Source organism: Podarcis cretensis (assembly GCF_951804945.1).
Source record: "Podarcis cretensis genome assembly, chromosome: 9".
NCBI lineage: Eukaryota > Metazoa > Chordata > Lepidosauria > Squamata > Lacertidae > Podarcis > Podarcis cretensis.
In genome coordinates this window covers 75,348,481-75,370,290 of record NC_137178.1, presented here as the reverse complement: position 1 = coordinate 75,370,290, position 21,810 = coordinate 75,348,481, and the positions used below count along the sequence as shown (strand labels likewise).

Genomic DNA, 21,810 nt, shown 5'->3' with positions numbered 1-21,810 from the left:
TGGCAAACAGCTAGACATCTGTCCACTGTTGAAGGCAGAGTGCTGGTCCAGATGGGTTGCTGTTCTGATAGTGTGAGGAAATTTGTTAAGTTTGTTCTGCCAGGTGGTGACTTCACATTATTTTGGGTGCCTGCTGAAAAGCTTCTACCCTCCCCCACTGCCAGCATGCATACCCATGAAATTACCATGTAATTTTATTGTGCGTAAATTTATTAAAATTCCTGGTTTTATTTTTATTTTGGCTAATATTTTTGCATCAACTTTTGAAAAAAATGCTTGCTCATATTGGTTTATTTTAATTGACATTTTAGATTGTCAAGCTGCTTAGAGGTGTTCTGTTGAGTCAGCAGTATATGTGCTGTCTGTTGAGATGCTAAAACTGAATGAGGATAGGGATTATCTATATCTGTCTACCTGTCTGTCTATCATTTATCTATCATCTATCATTGGCCTGTATCAGTCCTTGCATTGCACACCCCAACTGAATCAGGTTGTGTGCAGTCTGTTTCCTCAATTAGCCATCTTTACTTTGATTGTGAGCAGTACTTCCTTGTCCAGCAATGAGATCATAGGGCACTTTGCTGTGGCCTGAGATGTTCTCTCTCTCTGGAAACCAGGGAAACCTGCAACCCTCCAGGTGCTGCTGGATTCCTGAATCCCATCAGCTCCTGCTTGTGTGCACAACCGTCAAAGATGATGGGAGTTGTAGTCCAGCAACATCTGGAGGTTCCCCATTCCTGATGGAAGCTGAGGCCTGGCAGTGCTCCTTAAACGATGTTCATGTGACTGTTTTGTGGCCTTTGCATAGCTAAGAGTTCATTGGTGCTTACCCACCTCCTGTTAGGGATAGCTGCCTCCATGCTATTCCTGAGATGAAGCCAGTGTCCATATGATTTGCTGGTGCTTTGAGTGAGTGCTGCAATTACTCTCGATAAAGCACGTTGCTAGTAGCAAATGCAAGCCAGGCTGTCTGCAACTAAGCAACCACAGAGCAATTTCTGTTAAAACAGCACTTTGGTGCTTCACACTTGTGGTGTTTGTTTTGTGATGTTGGTGGGAAGCCTTTTTGTTTGTGCCCTGCTGAGTTAGTGGAAGAGACGGGCTTTGTTCTTCTGTTTGGATTGCTAGCCGCCAAATTAATAGAGGCCATTGCACCCTGTTCTCTACTGGGAGCAGGCTAATTGTTCTGGCTGGCGGGGGTGGCCGAACCCTGGCTTAGAAACCTACGTGACAAGGCTTAAATGCTCCAACGACCATAATTTCCATGGCAGTTATTTCCCATTTTAATCCTTCTTCCATCTCATTTTGACAGTGGCATGCAGAGGGTCCCTGATTCAGTCCCCAATAGCATCTTCAGGTAGGACTGGGAGAGAATCTGCTCTGAGCTCCTGAGGAGCAACCGGCAGTCTGTGTAGACAAGACTGAGCTTGTCTACACAAGTAGACAAGGTAGACCCACAGGTGGACCAATGGCCTATCCATAACTGGTTGAGTCTGCAGTAGTGGTGTCCTCCATGATCTCTACTTCTCATGCCTGCTTTGTCAAGATGATGGAGTTGTGATGAGTCCCAAGGTAAGATGGGGATGTTTAGCCTAGAGAAAAGAAGACTGAGAGGAGATCTGTTGCCTCTATCAAATATCTGAAGGGCTATTACAGGGAAGAGGGAGCAAACTTGTTTTCTGCTGCTCTAGGGGGAATTAATGGATTCAAATTACAGGGAAGGAGATTCTGACTCAACCTTGGGAAGCACTTTCTGAGGGTAAGAGCTGTTTAACAGTGGAATGAACTTCCTTGGAGGGTGATGGACTCACCTTTGTTGGAGGTTTCTAAGCAGGGGTCAGGTGGCCATCTGTCAGGGGTGCTGTGATCCCTACATTGGGCTAGGACCCCTGAGTTCCTTTCAACTCCACAACTCTTAAGATTCTATGGGGCTAGGACCCCTGAGTTCCTTTCAACTCCACAACTCTTAAGATTCTATGGGGCTAGGACCCCTGAGTTCCTTTCAACTCCACAACTCTTAAGATTCTATGAGATTTCTCCCCACCCCCTGCAAATCTCTCAGGAGACTTCTGGTGCCCACACCATGCCTGTGAAGATTGTCAGGCTTGCCTTACAGGGAGACAAGGGAGGCCGTGGAGGAGGCAGATGGTCTCACTTGCCTGCTAAGAAGAGGGCCAGGGGGAGACAGGAGGATTTTTGAGCTTCTCAAGGGCTGAATGAATGAATGAAAATATCCCATGGGCCAAAAGTGGCCAGAGAGCTGTAATTTCCCTGCTTCACTGTGATGCTCAGGACCACTTTTTGTTTTTTGTTTTTTATAAAAAAAAATTATTAGTTTTTCAACATATCATTTTCAACAATAATTAAACATACTTTTACATCTTATACAATTTTTTTGACTTCCATCAATCACATCTGAAAATTTTCCAATCTATGTACTTAATTTACATTTCTTATTTTCACTATTACATTTAAATCTCATAACTAATATCTTTCTCGTCTTTGCAATATTTCATATATTTCTCCTTACAAAACTTCTTGTAGTCCTACTAGCGTAATTTGTTGATTACAGTTGCTCTTCAAATAATTTGTATATTTCTTCCAATCTTCTGTAAATCTCTGGTCCCGCAGGTTTTGAATCCTGCCTGTCATTTTATCCAATTCTGCGTAGTCCATTTATTTTGTCTGCCACTCTTCTTTCGTTGGTATTTCTTCTTGCTTCCATTTCTGAGCCAACAATACTCTTGCCGCTGTTGTTGCATATAAAAACAATAGGACCACTTTTTGGAGGTACTTTAAATCAGGGCTGTCACATGGTCAAATAAACCTTAGGCAACTGATCAGTTAAAAGATTCATAAATGTACATAAGATGAGAACAACACTACTGAAAAGTGAAAGCACCCCATATACCAGGAATATGGGGCCATCTAGATGTTGTTGGGCTACAGTTTCCATCACCCCTGACCATTTCAGTGGCTGGGACTGATGAAAGTTGTAGTCCCACAATACTTGGACGATGGCAGGTTCCCCATCCCTGCTGTATATGAATAGCAAACTCTTCTCTAAGCATGGGTCCTTATGTGGCCCAATTGGAACCAATTTGGAGAAGTTACCTCCAGGCCTGGGGGAACTTCAGGGTTTGCAAAAGTACCAATGAGAGAGAAAGAGAGAAACGCCTAAGTTTGGGGGTAAAACTACCCAATGAGACTTGAGCATGCTCAGCAGCTGCAGAATACTGACCCAATGGTGATGGGAGAAATAACAGAAAACTGGGGAGGAATAGAATGAAATGGGGCATCCTGAAAGACAGCATGGCTGGCTGGACTTCTGAACTAGAGAATTCCACGCTGCAACATTGTGTTGCCGTTTCCGCTTGTGCTTTATTAGTTTCTAGATGATGCAGACATATGTTGCGGTGGGACACCATCTTGGAAGAGGCATTGCCAAACCAGTAACAGTTATTTCAAAGAAGGAAGGAGAGAGAAAGAAAGAAAGAAAGAAAGAAAGAGCATTGCCATGCATAAGTGTGTGTGTGTGTGTGTGAGAGAGAGAGAGAGAGAGAGAGATAGATAGATAGATAGATAGATTCTGGTATGGTGCCCATCACCTATAGTTACTGTAAATTCATGCAATATTTTTTAAAATCTGCAGTTTAATCAGGACACTTTTTAAAAGTTGTTTGCAGCCTTCTAGCTGATCAGTGTTGCTGATTAGCCAATGAATCATTGCAGCCCTAAATGAAGCTGGGTTTATCACTGAGAGAAAAGCAGCAGGGAGTTGGAGAATTTATGGCAGCGGCAGCAGGGGGCATTTAACAAGGGTGTACCCAAAAGTAAACTGTTTAATAAAGTGGTGGCCATGTAGCACCTTCGCAGATTTGGGCATCAAATGCTGCATCTATTGGAAAGAGTGCGAAGGCACGCAGGGTGGTTTGCAGAATCTGTTCAGGAGCATTCTGTTCACGCCTGGTTTTGCCTGTTAAATATCTATCCTGCAAGCCTCCACAAGTGCTTCCAGGTTTCAAAAGGAAGAGTCGATGAGAGACAGAGCGCTGTCTGAGACGCAGGAGAGTTTTTGCCACTCGAAAATGGCCAAGCTGGGCTAGGCAGGCAAGTTGCTTCATTTAACTGTGATTCCTGCATTACAAGCGTTGGACTATCACCCTTTCAGTTCCTCCCAGCTGTACAATTCTATGATTCCATATTCCTAACAAGATAAACAGCAGAAAATGCATGGCCAATAAAGTTAAAAACAAAACAAAAAGGGAGCATAAATACACTTTCAGAATGACCTAAAGTAACTTCCTGATATTTTGTACTCCCAGCTTCCATCATGCTTGGCCATTGGTGATGCTGTCTGGAGCTGATGGAAGTTGGGGGTCCAACATTTGTTTTTGTTTTATAATATTTTTACTAAATTTTCAACAAAAAATAAACAACAAACATAGAAAATTATAGACGACAACGATATCAAAACCATAAAATGGGATTCTTTGAATCCCATGACTTTCTCCCTCCGTTCTTTAAATTCCCTTTTCAACTGCATGTCATTTCTACTCCAAATTATTTTTTCTACCTCAAATTTCCTATATTAATTCTAAAATTACAAGTGTTCTTAAAGTTCTGCCAGTGTATTAATCTGTTAAAAATACTTTTGCAAATACATAATAAGTATTTCCCATTCTTTTTAAAATTTCTTATCATCTTGATTTCTGAGCTTTCCAGTTAGTTTCACCATTTCAGCATAGTCCATTAACTTGGTTTGTCAATCTTCTTAGGTCAGGACTGCTTCCTCTTTCCATCTTTGGGCTAACAGCATCTGGGTGGCCGTCGTAGCATACATAAACAATTTATTCTGGTCTTTGGGAATCTCCGCTCCTACAATACCTAATAAAAAGGCTTCTGTTTTTTTAACAAAGGTTACTTTAAGCATTTTTTTCCATTTCATTATGGGGGTCCAACATTTTAAGGGCCCCTGGCTGTGGAAGCCTGGCCTAAAGGGTATGGAAAAGCCTGGGTGAATGAGCAGCTCTTTGCCTGGCATCAGAAAGAGAACCACGTGGGAACAAGGAGAGACTTCTGGAGGACAGTTAAAGGCCCTGGCCTCAGAAGATGGGGGCGCCTTGCATCGCTGTTCCAGTTACCAGGATGTGCTGTGATAGGGGAAACGTTGCTCCTTCCTGTGGGTGGGTGTGTTCTGTTGGTTTATTTATGAGAGTATTTCTAAACCACCAGCTCATTAAGAAAAAGTCTCATGGTGGTGTATGTTGTTGTTGTTTAATCGTTTAGTCGTGTCCGACTCTTTATGACCCCATGGACCAGAGCACGCCAGGCACTCCTGTCTTCCACTGCCTCCTGCAGTTTCGTCAAATTCATGCTGGTAGTTTTGAGAACATTGTCCAGTTATCTTGTCCTCTGTTGTCCCCTTCTCCTTGTGCCCACCATCTTTCTCAACATCAGGGTCTTTTCCAAGGAGTCTTCTCTTCTCATGAGGTGGCCAAAGTATTGGAGCCTCAGCTTCATGATCTGTCCTTCCAGTGAGCACTCAGGGCTGATTTCCTTCAGAATGGATAGGTTTGATCTTGCAGTCCATGGGACTCTCAAGAGTCTCCTCCAGCACCAGAATTCAAAAGCATCCATTCTTCGGCAATCAGCCTTCTTTATGGTCCAGCTCTCACTTCCATATATCACTATTGGGAAAACCATAGCTTTAACTATATGGACCTTTGTTGGCAAGGTGTTTAGTACAATAATTAAATTATAAAATCCTAAAATACAGAACAGATGACCAGTGCTGATCAAATTAATTCCCTTGGCAATTTTCAGCAGGTCAGAATTGCAGCTTGCACCCATGAACATGGGACACAGCCGTCTAGGAATACAGTTTTCCACATGCTGTGTCCATAAGTGCCTCCCCTCTCCTCCCTCTCCCTCTCTGCAGGAGGAGGATCATGTGGTTAAGTCCTGGGAGAATATATCAAAGTTCTTAGTCTGCTTTCTAGACTGGAAGTAATTTTTCTGAGAAGAAAAGGGCTGTAGCTCAATGGCAGAGCAGCTGCTTTTGATGCTGAAGGTCCCGGGTTCAACCCAGACCAACCCAGGTCCATTAATTTGTATGGCTCCACTCTGAGTAAAACTTGCTGGGATAAAACCCCATATTCCTGTGATACCTGGAACTGACTCTGATAAACACTCTTGGGAACCAACATTTCAAGGGTATGTGACACGCAGTCCCTTGCTAGAGGAAGTGCACACTTTTGCAATTGCCTAGCTGTGAGAACAGGATGAACATAAAAATCCTGCTGAGCGATTCATTTCAATTTTAATAGTTTGATTTATTAAAAGGATTTTATCCCACTTCTTTATATAAAATATCCAAATTGTTGCCTCACCTAATTGGAACACTCGAGGATCACCCAGTCAGTTAATTGTTTTAAATCATCACAATATAACCTCTAAATAGTGTTAAAAGCAGCAGCATGGTGATGTGGGAGCAATCGATCAATAGCAGCAAGCACATAATAAATATCCTGGTCAGCAGACGTTTGACGTCCCGTCCCCCCCGCAAAGTCTTCTTGAATTTGAAGGATCTTTGCCATCCATCTGCTGGAGGACAGAAGAGAAAGGAGGGCAGCTGCAGGTCCTGGGGGAGATAGTTCCACCAAGAGCTGCCCTGTGTACTACCAGACGTTTGGCTCCTGGGATGCCTCCACTGCCAGGCAGTTGCCTTTCTATGGTTTCAAACAAGAGTCTTCTCTGCCTCTTCCTGGCGGTGCCATTGGGGATTGAACCTGCGACCTAGGGCATGCAGAACAGGCGCTGCCACTGAGCCTGGGCCTTACCCTTCCCAGTTTGACCCGTGCTGCTCTACAGTGCCCCCCTGGAGGCGCTGGGGATTGAAGCTAGGTCCCCCTGGGTGGAAAGTGCAGGCTTGGATACTCAGCCTTGGTCCCTTGAGAGCCTGAGTGCAGTTACTGGAAAGTTCCTCTCAGGCATGAGCCACTGACTTGGACTCCTGCCAGCCTAGCAGTTCGAAAGCACGTCAAAGTGCAAGTAGATAAATAGGTACCGCTCTGGCAAGAAGGTAAACGGCATTTCCATGCGCTGCTCTGGTTCGCCAGAAGCTGTCTGTGGACAAACGCCAGCTCCCTCGGCCAGTAAAGCGAGATGAGTACTGCAACCCCAGAGTCGTCCGCAACTGGACTTAATGGTCAGGGGTCCCTTTACCTTTACGTTACTGACTTGGAAGGTAGCTTCACCTTTGGGATCTTGTGAAAGCCCAGGAAAGAGCTGCTGTGCTGGTGTCTCTTCCCTTCTTTCTTTCTTTTTGAAATAATTTTTATTAAAGGTTTTCATGAACTACAAAGAACGTGCAATATCTCTCTCTTTTGATCAGATTATAAAGTATTTTGGTTATGTTCAATGCAAAATGTAAAACAATGATTTCAAAGGTAGGGGAAGAGGGCAGAGGGTGGGTGGTGAATTTACACACTATCTTGTTTTGTAAACTTGGTATTTCATGTCAGTATCAAGTGAGTAGGTTTTCTTTCTGTATATTTGTAGGTTTATATTGGCGATGAGAGATTAGGGAGGCCTTTATTTGTCTTTGATGAACTGTAGTGAGATTTGTTTGTGTTCTGAAGGTCCGTTCTTAACCTGAAACTGTTCTTAACCTGAGGTACCACTTTAGCCAATGGGGCCTCCTGCTGCCGCTGCGTTGCTGGAGCACAATTTCTGTTCTCATCCTGAAGCAACGTTCTTAACCTTAGGTACTATTTCTGGGTTAGTGGAGTCTGTAACCTGAAGCATCTGTAACCTGAAGCATCTGTAACCCGAGGTACCACTGTATTCACTGTGACTCAACACCGTACTTTGGATTGTCCTGAATACCACCATTTGGTAGCCAAGCCCAAAACCAAAAGTCTCATTTGGATTCATCTTGGCTTGCCTGCTGCTGAAAGTGACCATGAGGTGATTGATAATATCATCGTTTATCAGTTTTAGACCCTTAGGTAGCAGTTGCCAGGACATTGTCCCATTTGGCTCTGCGTAGTTCCTTCCTTATTTCAGATATTGTGATATATCACTATATCAGAATCTTTAACTGGTGGCGTACTGCGATATTGAAAACCGGTTATCATCCAGCCCTAGCAGCCGCACTGTGGTTTGCCAGATGGGAAGGCATCACACAGTTTTGCAGGGCCTCTGCGATTGCTTTGTCTTGCTTCCCCCTGCTCACATTAACATGAAGAATGGAGATTGGTAGTAGCCATAGCACTGCTGCCTTTTCCCAGCGGTTGTATGTGCTGTTATTTTTAGTTTATGGCATTTATATCCCATCTTTCCTCTGAGGTGCTCAAGGTGGTGTGCTCGATCCTCTTCCCCCTCCTCTCGGGTTTAACACTGGGAGAGAAAGAGATTATTCTGCTGGCATTAACACCCGGTGAGAGGGAGCAAAGATTGATAATGGCTACAGGGCTGATGCGTTTTCCCAGCAGTTGGGGGTGCTGTCATTCCCCCAGCCCCTGCTTTAATGCCGGAAGAGAATGAAATTGTGTTGGCAGGTGTGTTAAAGGCAAGAGATGATCCACCAGACCTGCATTTCGAAGGTTAGTGTAGTGGAAAGAGTGAGAGGAGGAGTTACTTAATTTGCCACTGATTTCCATGTTTGCCACCATGAGTTTATGTATTGCCTTAGCATGTGCAGTTCCTTCATCTATTTAAGCTAGGCTACTGAAGACAATTGGAGGCTGCTTGCTGCCTGAAGTTGTGCTTCCATCCCTTCAGATCACCACACCTTGTGCTGCCACTTGTGACGTTATTTTTTGTTGGGGCAGTAGAGTGTGTTAGGCCATCACAAGGTGGCTTAAAAGATTGATTTTACACTTGGTCCCTGATGCATTGCTTGGAGGGATCGTCTATAAACACAAACACAGCCGTCAGTTATATTTGTAGTGTGCAAATTAATCTTCAAACTCTTCGGGTCCTTTCTAATACTGCAAATCTATGGGTCTGCTGGCACAAGAGAGCTGAGTTAATCAGGAAGCTGCCTTATATTGACTCAGGCTACTGGTTCATGTAGCTCAGTATTGTCTACCTACACTGACTGGCAGCTACTGCCCAGGCATTCAGGCAGGGAAATCTTCCTACAGAGACTGGGGACTGAGTCTCAGGCCTTCTTTGTGGAAAGCACTTGCAAAGGAGAATCCTGGGAACTAGTGCTGGGATTTGTAGTTGTGCGAGGCCAGCACCCTTCACAGACTATGGTTCCCAGGATTCTCCATGGCTCTTGAAGTGGAATAAGAGTAATTTTAAACACCCAGTGGGACTGCGACCCAAGAGGGAAGCTGCATTTCAAGATAGGCTTTGTCCCTCCTACCGCTTCTCTTTCCCAGTATTTTGTCAGCAGCAAAAAAAACCTCCACATGGCAGTCAGAAGTCCAGCCCAGCTCTTTAAAGTGGGAAGTATCTAAAATAGCTGAAAAGGGGAAGCAGCCCTTTTAGCAGGGAGGGCAAGGGCGAGCCAGCTGATAGGCATGCAGCTCTGCTCTTGGCTCACAGCTCTAGGGTGCTGTGACCGAGCGGCTCTTGCAGGCGGACTCATTCAGCCCTCAAGTCTGCCTCCGTGAAGGAAGGAAGTCGTAGGTGCTAAAAATGGAAACATTTTTTTAGGCCAGCCATTCAGAGAATCTCCCAGCAGTGACGCTTTTAATTGCTTGCAACCAGGCATAAAAAAAACCCAAAAAACCACCCCTGCCTGTCTCGTTGAATATTCATTGGGCAATAGTTAATTTCTGCAGCTTCTAAATAAGCCAGTAACAAGAGCCTTTTTGCACTTTAATTTGCTGGTTATGTTTTACCGTGTTTCCCCTGGGGCCTGCTGTGGTTAAATCTGTAAATTGAAAAATGGAGAGACCCGAGTTTCGAAGCACTTTGGGGTATCTCATGGGCAAGGTCCAGGGAGGCAAAGGCAGTGCAGATGCCTCTAATACCTGACGCATCAATTGCATCAAGCACAACTGCTGCATGGTGTGCGTGAAGGTGCCTTGGGATGTACAGTGGTACCTCGCAAGACAAATGCCTCGTAAGACGAAAAACTCGCAAAACGAAAGAGTTTTTCGTTTTTTGAGTTGCTTCGCAAGACGGATTTCCCTATGGGCTTGCTTCGCAAGACGAAAACGTCTTGCAAGTTTGTTTCCTTTGTCTTGCGAGTTTGTTTCCTTTTTCTTAAAACCGTGCATTCACTTCGAGGAGCAACTCATAGCACGCGGTGTGGTAGCCTTTTTTTGAGGTTTTTGAAGACTTTGGTGATTTTTGAAGCTTTTCCAAAGTCCGTGCTTCGCAAGACGAAAAAATCGCAAGACGAAAAAACTCGCGGAACGAATTAATTTCGTCTTGCGAGGCACCACTGTAAATTGCAGTGCTGTTCACACAGTAGGTTCCACATGTTTCAGTAGACAGGATCTGTCCCTGTCACTGCTTGCCTGTAACCCTAGAGCAGGAGTCAGCAAGGTTTATCTTGCCTGGGCCGGATTAGTCCTGCAGAGATCTCTCTGTGGGCTGGATCATGCGCCCCGCCCCCCAGATTCTTGGTGTCTGCACATGCACAGATGCGATTTTCGGTGCCGCAGAAGTGCATCCCCGCGCCACACTGCGCCAGTTTAGCGCAGCACGTGAACGGGCAGCTCAGTTCGGGGGTGGTTTGTGGGCCGGTCAAATGACCTCCACAGGCTGCTTCCAGCCCGTGGGCCTTAGGTTGCTGACCCCTGCCCTAGAGAGCTGCTGCCATTCAGTGTAGACAGTATTGGTCTAGGTGGGCCTAGTGGTCTGACTCCGCATAAGGCAGCTTCCTTTGTATTTATTTGTTTACTTAAATAAATAATAAGTAAATATGTATATGCCGCTTGATTGTAAAACAACCCCTCAAAGCGGCTTACGGGGAAAAAAAGAATAAAAAAAGAGAATGTTTTACAACTTTCAAAAAGTTAAAGTAACAATAGATTAAAAACAAACTAGAACTCGCATCAATTTTCTAAACATCTGGGGAGGCTTCTCTAAACAGGAATGTTTTTAGCAGGCGCCGAAAGGCGTACAGGGAAAGTAGCTTCCTGGAGTCAGTGCTGCCACACTAGAATACCGAGTTCTTACAAATATGGAACAGGTATTATGTGTGGGCACATATGGGGTTAGGTGATCTTGTTTGGTACACTGGTCCCAAGCTGGTCCCAAGCCCTAGGGGCTTTTAGTAGCACTTTGAACCTGCCCCAGGAGCAAATCAGTAACCAGTGGAGATCTCTGAGCACAGGTGTTATATGCTGACAAGGCCTCACTTCTGTCAGCAATCGTGCTGCAGCATTCTGCACTCACTGCAGAAGCCCCACATAGAGCTTATTGGGGTAATGCAGCCCAACCCTAGCATGGGTGGGGTCTGCGGTCTCTTTTTCACAGGTTAAGAGGAAAATAGGGAGAAGTTACATCCAATGGGTATGAAGGAGGCACAGAAGAGGACAGCTGAGGCTGTTCTTGCCGAAGGTCAAATGGTCATTTCCGGCACCAAATGATGATACATGCTCCAGTTTATTGAAGAATGCTGGGACAGGTTGTGATGTCGGCTGCTTTTTTAAACAAAACAAAACAAGTTGCAATCTAAATTCTTACGCCGTGATCCATGCAAACAGAATGCAGAAATTCTTGTTGGCTTCTTGGGATAGTTGCAAAACTTTCTGTGAAAATACTGGTCTTTACCTGTTTCCTTATTTTTTGTTTTCTGCACTTGTATCCCGTGATAACTTCCCCCTCTCCTATGGGCAAAGTTGAAGCATGAAGTCAAGACAACCGAAAGGCATTTGAGGAAATGCAAAATGAGGCAATTCCTGCTTTTAAGGGCGAGCATGTCAAACTTTCACTGATGTTTAGGAAGGATCTTGGGGTCTTAGGTGACCACAAGCTTAGCACATGAGTCAGCAGTGTGATGCATCAGCAAAAAAAAAGAAAAGCTAATGCAATTCTAAGCTGCATCAATAAAAGTATAGTGTCCAGATTAAGAGAAACCACATTACCACCCTATTCTGCCTTGTTCATACCCCTCTTGGAGTCCTGTGTCCAGTTCTGGGCTCCACAATTTACAGAGGATATTGACAAGCTGGGTGATCAAGGGACTGGAAACCAAGCCTTATGAGGAACAGTGGAAAGAGTTGGGTGTGTTTAGCCTGGAGAAGTGGAGACTGAGAGGAGATAAGATAGCCATCTTCAAGTATCTTAAGGGCTGTCACATGGAAGAGGGAGCAAGCTTGCTTTCTCCTGCTCCCGGAGGGTTCACATTCCAAGAAAGGAAGTTCTTCTGACTAAACTCTAGGAAGAGCGTTCTGAGGGTAAGAACCATTCAACAGTGGAGGTTAGATGGCCATCTGTCAGGGATTTTTTAGTTATGATTTCTGCATTGCAGACTAGATGGAGTCCCTTCAGACTCTACAATTCTATGTTCTCTTGGAACATTTGACTAGTAGGGAGGACAGAACGAGATTAATGCTCGTTTGAGCCCTGCCAGTGCTAGGGAGCCTGCAGCGCCATGTGACTGAGAGTTGGCAGATTGTTAGATTATGGTCTAGACACTTGTGGCGTAGTAAAACCTGGGCCCTTTACTGCATGTAAGATAAGCATCCAAGCACTAATTTTATGTGAAAGAGTACGCTGTCTCCTACTCAGCGTCAGAGCACTCTATTCCTTGACTGGAGGGTGAGTTTTCTGTATTTTTGTTTATAGGCAATTAAATTACTTGTCAATTAGACTGAGTCAAAATTTAATTTTGAAATGGCTCAGAGATACGAGGACCAAATGCACTCTGCTCCCTTTGCAAGTTGCTGGGCTGCGTAAAAGCAGCAACAGAAACAAAATCACCAACCTTGTTGTTGGCTGGAGGCTACCAGGTGCGCAGAGCCAGCATTGTAGGTTTTCTGGACCCTTAAAATAGGGAACGCGGGTGGCGCTGTGGTCTAAACCACAGAGCCTAGGGCTTGCTGATCAGAAGGTTGGCGGTTTGAATCCTCACAACGGGGTGAGCTCCCGTTGCTCGGTCCCATCTCCCGCCCACCTAGCAGTTTGAAAGCACGTCAAAGTGCAAGTAGATAAATAGGTACCCCTCTGGAGAGAAGGTAAACGGTTTTTCCGTGCGCTGCTCTGGTTCACCGGTCATGCCAGCCACATGACCTGGAAGCTGTAACCCGGCTTCCTCGGCCAGTAAAGCGAGATGAGCGCCGCAACCCCAGAGTCGTCCGCGACTGGACTTAACAGTCAGGGGTCCTTTTACCTCACCCATACATGTGCTTATATGGACAAAGCTGGGCCATCCATGCTCAAGAAGGGAGGTGTCAACAGACTTTGGTGAGGGGAATCCCAACGTTTACAGAAATGCAAAATATTTAGGGAAAACCCTTGAGGAGGGGAAGCCCCTCCCCCCCATTAGAACTGTGCATGCTTGGAATACTGATTGTAGGTTAGGAGGGGAAAAACCACAACAGGAAACTTGGATGGGAGGATGGAATGGAGTTCCTTGGTTGGCCCTGGACAGGAACACTCCACACTGCAACATTCTGTTGCAGGCACCATCTTTTTTGAAAAACTAAATATTAGTCTAGTTGTTCCATAAGGAATGTTGATTCTCATGCTCTTTTCTACAGTCTTAAATTGTTTACTTAAAAACAAGGGCATTGCTAAATTAAAATAAAACAAAAGTTTCAGTTTAGACTTTTCCTGACATTTTCTTGTTCCCTGTTTGTGATTTTGATTGGTATTATCTGTTGGGTTTTGTGTGTGTGTGTGTGTGTGAGAGAGAGAGAGAGAGAGTTTATAAATATTTCTGTTCTGCCATACCATGAAATATAAGGGCAGTGTGCAAATTTAAAATGTGAAACACCATTTAAAAAATAAAAATGCAGATTATCATTAAGATGACTGCCTAATCAAAACTAAAAGCATAAGCAGCTGCAAAGGCTTGTCAGTTCCCAAGCCAAAAGCGAGGGTGTCTGCCGAATCTCTGCTGGAATAGTGTTCCAGAGCATGGGATCAATGACACCCAAAATGTTGACAAGTGCTTCTGTTTTTTGTTTTTTTTAAAAAGTGTTGGATTTTGTTGCAAGAAACCTTGAGTGACTCATACTGAGGAAGAAAGGCTCGATAAATATCTGTTAAATAATTTTATTAAATAAATATTATTTATTATTCAGACTTTAACTTTGCCCTTCCACCTCTTTCCCCCTTTTCTTCCTAATGTCTCAACAAATGAAACTGATCTGTAGAAAATGTTACTTGGAGGGAAAAAGAGAGAGAGACTTTGCACATACTTTTGTAAGCCAAGAAAATCTTTAATAAAAATACATTAAAAAAAACTTTGCCCTTCCATCAAGTTATATTACTGAGACTTTGCCCTTCAGTGAATTTATCTCAGTAGCTTATGATAAGCGGGAATTGTCTACCTTTTCAGGCCCATTTGGATTTTTGAGTGGGTGCCATGCCCTATAAGACACACTTTTTCCCCTCCAAAAATGAAGGGGAAATGCGTGTGCGTCCTATGGGGCGAATGCAGGCTTTCGCTGAAGCCTGGAGAGCGAGAGGGGTCGGTGCGCACCGACCCCTCTCGCTCTCCAGGCTTCAGGAGAGCCGCAGTGCCAGTCCCACAAGGTCGGGGGACAGCAGGGAGGCGGAACGCCGCCATCCCGCTGTCTCCCGATGTGGTTTGGAGGCTGACGGCGGGGAGATGCGTGCTTCTCCCGGCCGCCAGCCCCGCAAGCTCCGGGGGACAGCGGGGAGGCACAGCGCGTCTTCCCGCTGTCCCTGGACCTGGTCTGCAGGCGGGCGGCGGGGAGAAGAGCGCTTCTCCCCGCTGCCGGCCCCACAAGTGCCTGGGGGGGGGGAAAATAATTTTCCCCCCCCTTTATTTCCCTCCCAAAAAACTTGGTGCGTCCTATGGGCCGGTGCGTCCTATGCGGCGAAAAATACGGTAATTGAAGCCTTGGAAAGTGCATAGAGCTGGAAGAGGGAAGTGGGAGAGGAGAGGGTCACTGCTCCAACTTCCTCCTTCAGTTCCATGGTTTTTCTCAAAGGAAGAAAGGGTAACCACTCATACCGAGGGGGCAGTGAAAAAGAGAAGGTTCAGAGATTTTGTGGGCACCAGGGGAAAGACATGAACGTCACCCCCATGTTGGCAAACCGTCCATTAGAAAGCAGATGAGAGTAATATGTGAAAATAAGCTTAAAATAGCAAATTGGTGAAAGTAGCATTAAATACACAAGACAGAATAAAGCAAGACTTGACATTTAAAAGGAGAGGAAACCTGGGGAAATGGGAATTAAAGGCCCTCTTCTTGGCATCGGCGAGGACACATGAGTGGGCACCCGGTTCACCTCTGTGAGGAGCACATGCCAAATGTACACATTAACAGCATTCCAGATATACTCTAAACCAGGGGTCAGCAAACTTTTTCAGCAGGGGGCCAGTCTACTGTCCCTCAGACCTTGTGGAGGGGCTGGACTATATTTTTTGGGGGGATGATGCAAGAGCACCATGAGCCCCGGTGGCTGCTTACCTGTGTCTTGTGAGCAGCAGGGACTGGTGGCAGCGGCGATGGCGGAGGAACAATGAGCGGTGAGCAAAAGGGCTCTGGAGAGGGGCTGCTTAAAACCGCAGCCGCTGGAGCGCTGCTGCTGCTGGCACCAACAAAGCCCAGCCCCCTTCCTCCTCTAGGCAGGGCGGGGAGAAGCCAGGAGGAGGGAGGGAGGAGGTGGCACCACCACTGCCGAGGGAGGGAGAGGGAAGGAATGTGTGAGCTGGCGATCCAGCGGTGATTCCTGGACCATGTGTGGGTCGGATCCAGAAGGCAATTGGGCCTGATCTGGCCCACAGGCCTTAGTTTGCCTACCCATGCTCTAAACAGAACCACATGCAGATCTCTGTGTGAATGCCACACATCCAAACATGGATATTTTCTTATTAAGGCAAGCAAATGACTTAAAGCTTGCTACTGACACCAGGAAATTTGGAACAAAATATCCCAAAAGTCCTGATCTATGCCTGCAGTTTCTGAAACAGAGCTCACAGGGTGCATGGCAATTTAGCACATGAAAAGTACGTTTGGGGTGGGAAGGTTTGGACCTTTCCGCCATACCCCACTCTCCTGGATTCCCCTAGCAGTCACACGTTTGCTGCATTTTATTTGAGCTCCTTGTAGGGAAGGTGGGATATAAATTTGTATTTTATTTATTTATTAAATTTATATACCACCCTTCATCCGTTGATCTCAAGGTAGTTCACAAGGTAAAAAATACAATATAAAAACACAAAATACATACATATACATATATACAAATATAAAACCAAATCGAAACAAAAAAACAACAAAAACCACCACATTTAAAAGGTGTTAGGATGTTCATCAGCCAAAGACCTGGTTAAACTGTGCAGTAAATGCCATCAATAAAAATGAAAACTAAATGTCAGGATGGGGGCACTAGCAGTCCCTAGTGGCAAAAGCCTCTTCCTTAGTGGGCAGTCAGGGTCAGGGAGAGCTGGGTTCAAGTCATTGCTCAGCTGACTTTGGCCAAGGCCAGCCACTGGCCCCTTAATCTCCATATTGTCCACACTGACAGGCAGCTGTTCTTCAGAGGCCTCAGTGTTTCCGACAAGGTGTCTTCCAGCCCCACCTGGAGATGCAGCCATGGCTTGAACCCGGGTTCTTCTGCATGCCAAGCAGCGACTCTGCCTCTGGGCTAACAGTTCTCCCCACTTGACCCTCCCAAGGAGTTTATGCACCTTTATTATCACGGCCAGAGTTCATTTTCCAAACCTCTGCCTGCTTGGGGTCTTCAGTCACTCCTCCAGGACAATAAAATCCCTCCTTTTAGCTTATCGCATCAACCCCTTTTGCTGCGGCACTGAGGAAATACAATAAGAACAATAATTCCTGCCAAGCCATGCATATATTTTTTCCTTTGGAATCAAGGAAAGCACACTGGGCTGTTGTTGTTTTTTTATACAAAAGCTGCCGTTTCTCTTCCTTTTTAGTGCTCTGTGTTCTTCCTTCCATTCCCCTCTCCCCTATCCTGGCTCCCCTGCCACCACAAAAAATAAGGTAAAATTGCAGATTTGATTCACTCTTAATCCTTAGCATTTTGGCAAGTTTCAACGGATGTTGGATCCTGCTGCAGCTTTGGAAAAAAGAACCAAGGCTTGCAGGTGAAATTGCCCTTATTCTATTCTCCCCTCCCCACCATATTGAGGAAGAGCCTCTCTTTGCACTGGGCCTGGGGGTGGGAGCCCAGCCTGAGTGAGCTGGCCTCTTGCAACATGGAAGAATGTGTGTGTGAGAGAGTGAGATACGGGAACCACTTTCCAATGTCTGTAAGGGCTGAAGGTTGAGCCAGCTTGTATTCTGCTGCTCCTGAGGGCAGGAACCTTCCTTGGAGAGCTTTTAAGCAGTCCTTTGCCAGGGATTCTTTAGCTCTTGATTCCTGCATTGTAGGGGGTTGGACTGGATGGCCTTTGGAGGTCCCTTCCAACTCTACCATCCTGGTGTGTGCATGCTTGTGGTGGCGGCGAACGTCTCTTTGAAACCATCCCTGGCGGACGTGGGCAGTTGCCGTGGAGCTGGTCCCTGTGGCGTTTCTGGAGAACTGGCGGGCGGCGTGAGAATCCTGGGTTACCGCAGTTTCAGCTTTTCTGCCGCGGCTGCTGCAGGCAGGCAGGCTCTCTGCTGCTTCCCGCCTGCTCTCCCTTCCCCCACCTTCCCTCCTCCCCGGAGCCGCAAGAGAGGAGAGGATGTGTGTGTGTGTGTGTGTGTGTGTGTGTGTCTGAAGCGGAGCCGTCTTCCAAGTGCACCCCGACAGTTGTCATGTATCCTTGATTCCTTGCTCCACTTGTTATATAACACAAGATGCTTCTCAGCTTCTGTTCTGGTTTTGTAAGTGCACCTTCCTTTTTCTCCCCTCTTTTGCAAGATCCATCCCTGCTGCTGCTGCTCCTTTTCCCAGCCCACCTCCTTTCCCTCTTTCTTCCTTTAAAAATCCATCTGTAATTCAAGTTGGCCGAGAAGCTGCTGGCTGGGCCCCACGACGCAGCGCTCCTCCTCTTCCACCACCACTGCCACATGGAGCCAGTGAATCCCGGGCGTTACCAAACGGGGAACGATCTGGCAGGGCCGCCGCTGCTCTTTGCTTTGATGGCTGAAGGCTCTGAATCGGCAGAAAGTGGGAGAGGAGGCCGGCTGGCCGGCTGCATGGGGCTCCGAGGCTTGTGCAGAAGGGCAGGTGCAGCCCGGAGGGCAATGGGGAGTGATGGCAGGTGAGACTTTTGCTTCCCAGCTGGTCTTCCAGCTGGTCATGTCTGCCTCGACAGGTAATTGGAAGAGAGCAGCAACAGCAGCGGAGGGAGGGAGTGGGGTTGGGCAGGGCCAGAGCTGTGTCCAGTGGCGTAGCATGGGGGGTGCAGGGGGGGCTGGCTGCACCCGGCGCAACATCTGGGGGGGGGCGTGCTCACTGCCTCCGGAGTCGCCGAAGAGCCTCGGGCGCAGGCTGTAGCAGAGCCCCATGTCTCATGGAACCAACGAGCTGTGCGCGCGTCCGGGCTGAAGGCGTCCGGCAGGCAGCAGCTCTCAACGCTCGCCGCAGTCCCCGTGTGTCAGGGCCGTGGAGGGCGCGCCAGGCAGCCCCTCCTCACAGCCCCGCCACCGCCGCCGCTGCTGCAGCTGCTGGGCCATGTTGCATTTTCCTCGCCTCTCTGCCCTCCTCCCCCTCCGGGCAAGTGGCGTCGTTTGGGCAGCAGCGGCAGCGGCAACTCGCCTCAGATCACCTGACATGGACCCGCCGCCACCGCCGTGGCTACCTTACCGTAAATACCCCAGCCCAGGCAGCAGCAAGAAGAAGCTGGCAGCGGCGGCAGGTTAGGGGTTAGGGGCGCAAATTACTTGCCTTGCCCCGGGTGCTGACAACCCACGCTACGCCGCTGGCTGTGTCGGAGGGATGGTAGTGGGTAGAGAACACCTGCTTGGCATGCAAAGGGTTCCCACTTTGATCCCTGCTGCGCATCTCCCATTCAGACAGGAGTGGGGTACCTCCTCCCCACATTCATTGATGGGCAGCCACCCAGGGGCCATATGCTGGGAGCAGTGGGCACAACCAGGGGCAGAGGTGAGTGTCGTGACAGACATTGGTTGGATGTCAGAGTTTGGATGCTTTAGTTGTGCATTTCAGGGGGTTGGACTAGATTGCCCTATGGAGACCCTTCCAACTTTACAATTCTATGTAACCTGTACCTTTTTGGACAATAGGCTTGCTTTGCTAGTAGTAATAATAATAATAATAATAATTACTACAGTGGCACCTCACGATGAGAACGGGATCCGTTCCGGAGCCCCGTTCGCATCCTGAAGTGAACACAACCCGTGACTGCGTGTCTGCGCGTGTGTGGGTCACGATTCGCTGCTTCCGTGCATGCGCGTGATGTCATTTTTGAGTGCGCATGCGTGAGTGGCGAAACCTGGAAGTAATGTGCTCCATTACTTCCGGGTCGCCACGGAGCGCAACCTGAAAGCGCTCATCCTGAAGCATATTCAACCCGAGGTATGACTGTATTATTTATACCCTGCCCATCTGGCTGGGATTCCCCAGCCACTCTGGGCGGCTTCCAACTGAATATTAAAAACAATACAGTGCCAGACATTAAAAACTTCCCTAAACAGGGCCGCCTTCAGTTGTCTTTTAAAAGTAAAATAGCTGTTTATTGCCTTGACATCTGCGCACACGTGCTCCTCCCTCCAGGCAAGTCATAGGCATTCTCAGAGTTCGGGGGCAAATTCCTCCTGGGCAACAACACTTGCAGAGATTGTGAAGGAGGGCTGGTAATGCTTAGGAAGAGTCCTGAGGGCCAGGTGAAGAGGCCCAAAGGGCCACACACAGGCCAGTGACTCCCAACCTCTGACTTAAAATGCTTTGGTAGCAGGTGATCAGAAAGGTCTGTGCATGAAACCCTGGAGAGCTGCTGCCATTCAGAGCAGACTGTACTGGGCTAGGTGGACCAAACAGCCTGACCTCAAATAAGGAACTTGTGCCAGCTTCTCATCCAGCTGGATACCCTTCATTATTTGTACATTTGTATGTAAGAGGTGCTTGTGGGGGGCAGCCCTTGTTTGCCTGGAAGGTATTCTAATCTCCAGTATTAGGGAGCCAGCTGTTGTTCAGGGATGAAAGAGAGGCACTCTGCACATGCGCTTGTCTTAGTTGCTTCTTGTCTTGCTGTTCCCGGAGCAGAGTCTGCTCTTAAGCACTGTATTTCACAGGCAGCATTTATTATTTCCCCCTTTTACATTTTACCTTCCTCCAAGGAGCCCAATTGCACTTGTTTCCCCTCCTCTCAACAACCCTGTAAGGTAGGCTTGAGGGTTAGTACTGTCGCAAGGTCGCCTATGAGCTTTGTGGCCGAGTGGGGATCTGGGCCAAGGTCTCCAGGTACTGTCTGCTGTCCCACATGGGAGGAAGCTCTTCAGATCCTCCTTCCAAAACAACGTGCCCAGACTTGCTCCTTAAAGGGCAGAGGATGCAATGCAGAATTCAGCAAATTAAGTGACTGCGTTGTTAGGAAGATTCTGGACACTTTATTGCACATTCTTTCCAAATTGTTTGCAGGGGAGTTAGATTCCGTTACATCAAAACAAGGGTTATACCACACTTTCCAGTGCGTCTCCCTGTAAATTTCCTTTATTGCAAAAAGTTTGATGGGGCAGGGGAAGCATGTTTGTTGCACAAGGGCCTCAGCACCAAGTTGAACTGCGCAACTTGTTGTTCCAGCATAGGATGGAATCCCTCTCCCCAATAGCGGCTTCTCCATCCTTGCTCCCATGACCATGAGTCATTCTTGAATTTACCTCCCCCTACCCGGGCACCCCTCTCTTTCATATCAGGATTTCCCCCTGTCACGTTAGGCCACTTGGCATAGCAGGGGAGAATCAGAAAGGAGTTGAAGGATCAAGTCTGAACCAGATGCCCTTCCTTAAAGGCAGAGAGGGTTTGCCAGCACAGAATATGCCCATTTCTCTCTCCCTCCGTCTTTAGCTTTATGAATCTTTGTTCATTTAAGATGCTTTCAAAAGCTGGCTGGCCTCCCCGAGTTGCACAAGTCGTCCTCCTGTTTCGATAAGATCAGGGGTCCCCAAACTAAGGGCTGCGGGCCAGATAAGGCCCGAGGGACTCGTTTATCCGGCCCGCGGTGACCCCCACCGCCCGCTCTTACTGACGCTGCGCTGCGTGGCTGCCCACTTCCGGGTCGGAGGAGCACCGGAAATAGCTTGTGCACATGTGCAAGTGTTATTTCCGGTGCCCAACTGGGTTGGAGGAGGCCCGTGCACATGCGCACAAGCTATTTCTGGTGCTCCTCTGACTCGGAAGTGCACCAAAAATAGTGTGTGCGCATGCGTATGGGCACGCGCTCCCCTGCCCTCCGCGCGATCGGTGCTGGAGACACCGGCTCGAGGCACGGTAAGTTTGCTCATCCCTGGATAAGATGCTCTGTTGGTCTATGGCTCAGTGGTGGAGCAGCTGCGTAGCATGCAAAAGGCCCCAGTCCCGATCCCCAGTGCCAACTCCAGGGGGAGCTGGGGGAGCCCCTTGCCTGAAATCCTGGAGAGCCATTGCAGCTGGTCAGTGGGGAGAACTATGGCGTGATGTGGGCCAGCAGTTTGACTGGCAAGAAGCCTACTTTTCTTGGCCACCAGTTTGTTGCCCGCTGGGTGCTTGGGACTGCAACTCCCATCTGCCCCCGTCAGCCTG

General features: G+C 47.4%; 1 protein-coding gene across 6 annotated transcripts in view; it reads left to right on the top strand.

The window, feature by feature from the left end:
* Positions 1-21,810, top strand: part of CSK (C-terminal Src kinase) — a 68,528-nt gene that overhangs the window by 6,992 nt on the left and 39,726 nt on the right. Inside the window, exon 1 of one of the 6 annotated variants that reach the window (XM_079991653.1) lies at positions 17,910-17,951. The exons of the other annotated variants lie outside the window; for them this stretch is intronic. Within the exon in view, the coding sequence (XP_079847779.1) occupies positions 17,925-17,951 (27 nt within the window). The 5' untranslated portion in view covers positions 17,910-17,924. Of the gene's footprint in view, positions 1-17,909; positions 17,952-21,810 lie in introns of those variants that run through there. 6 annotated transcript variants of the gene reach the window in all.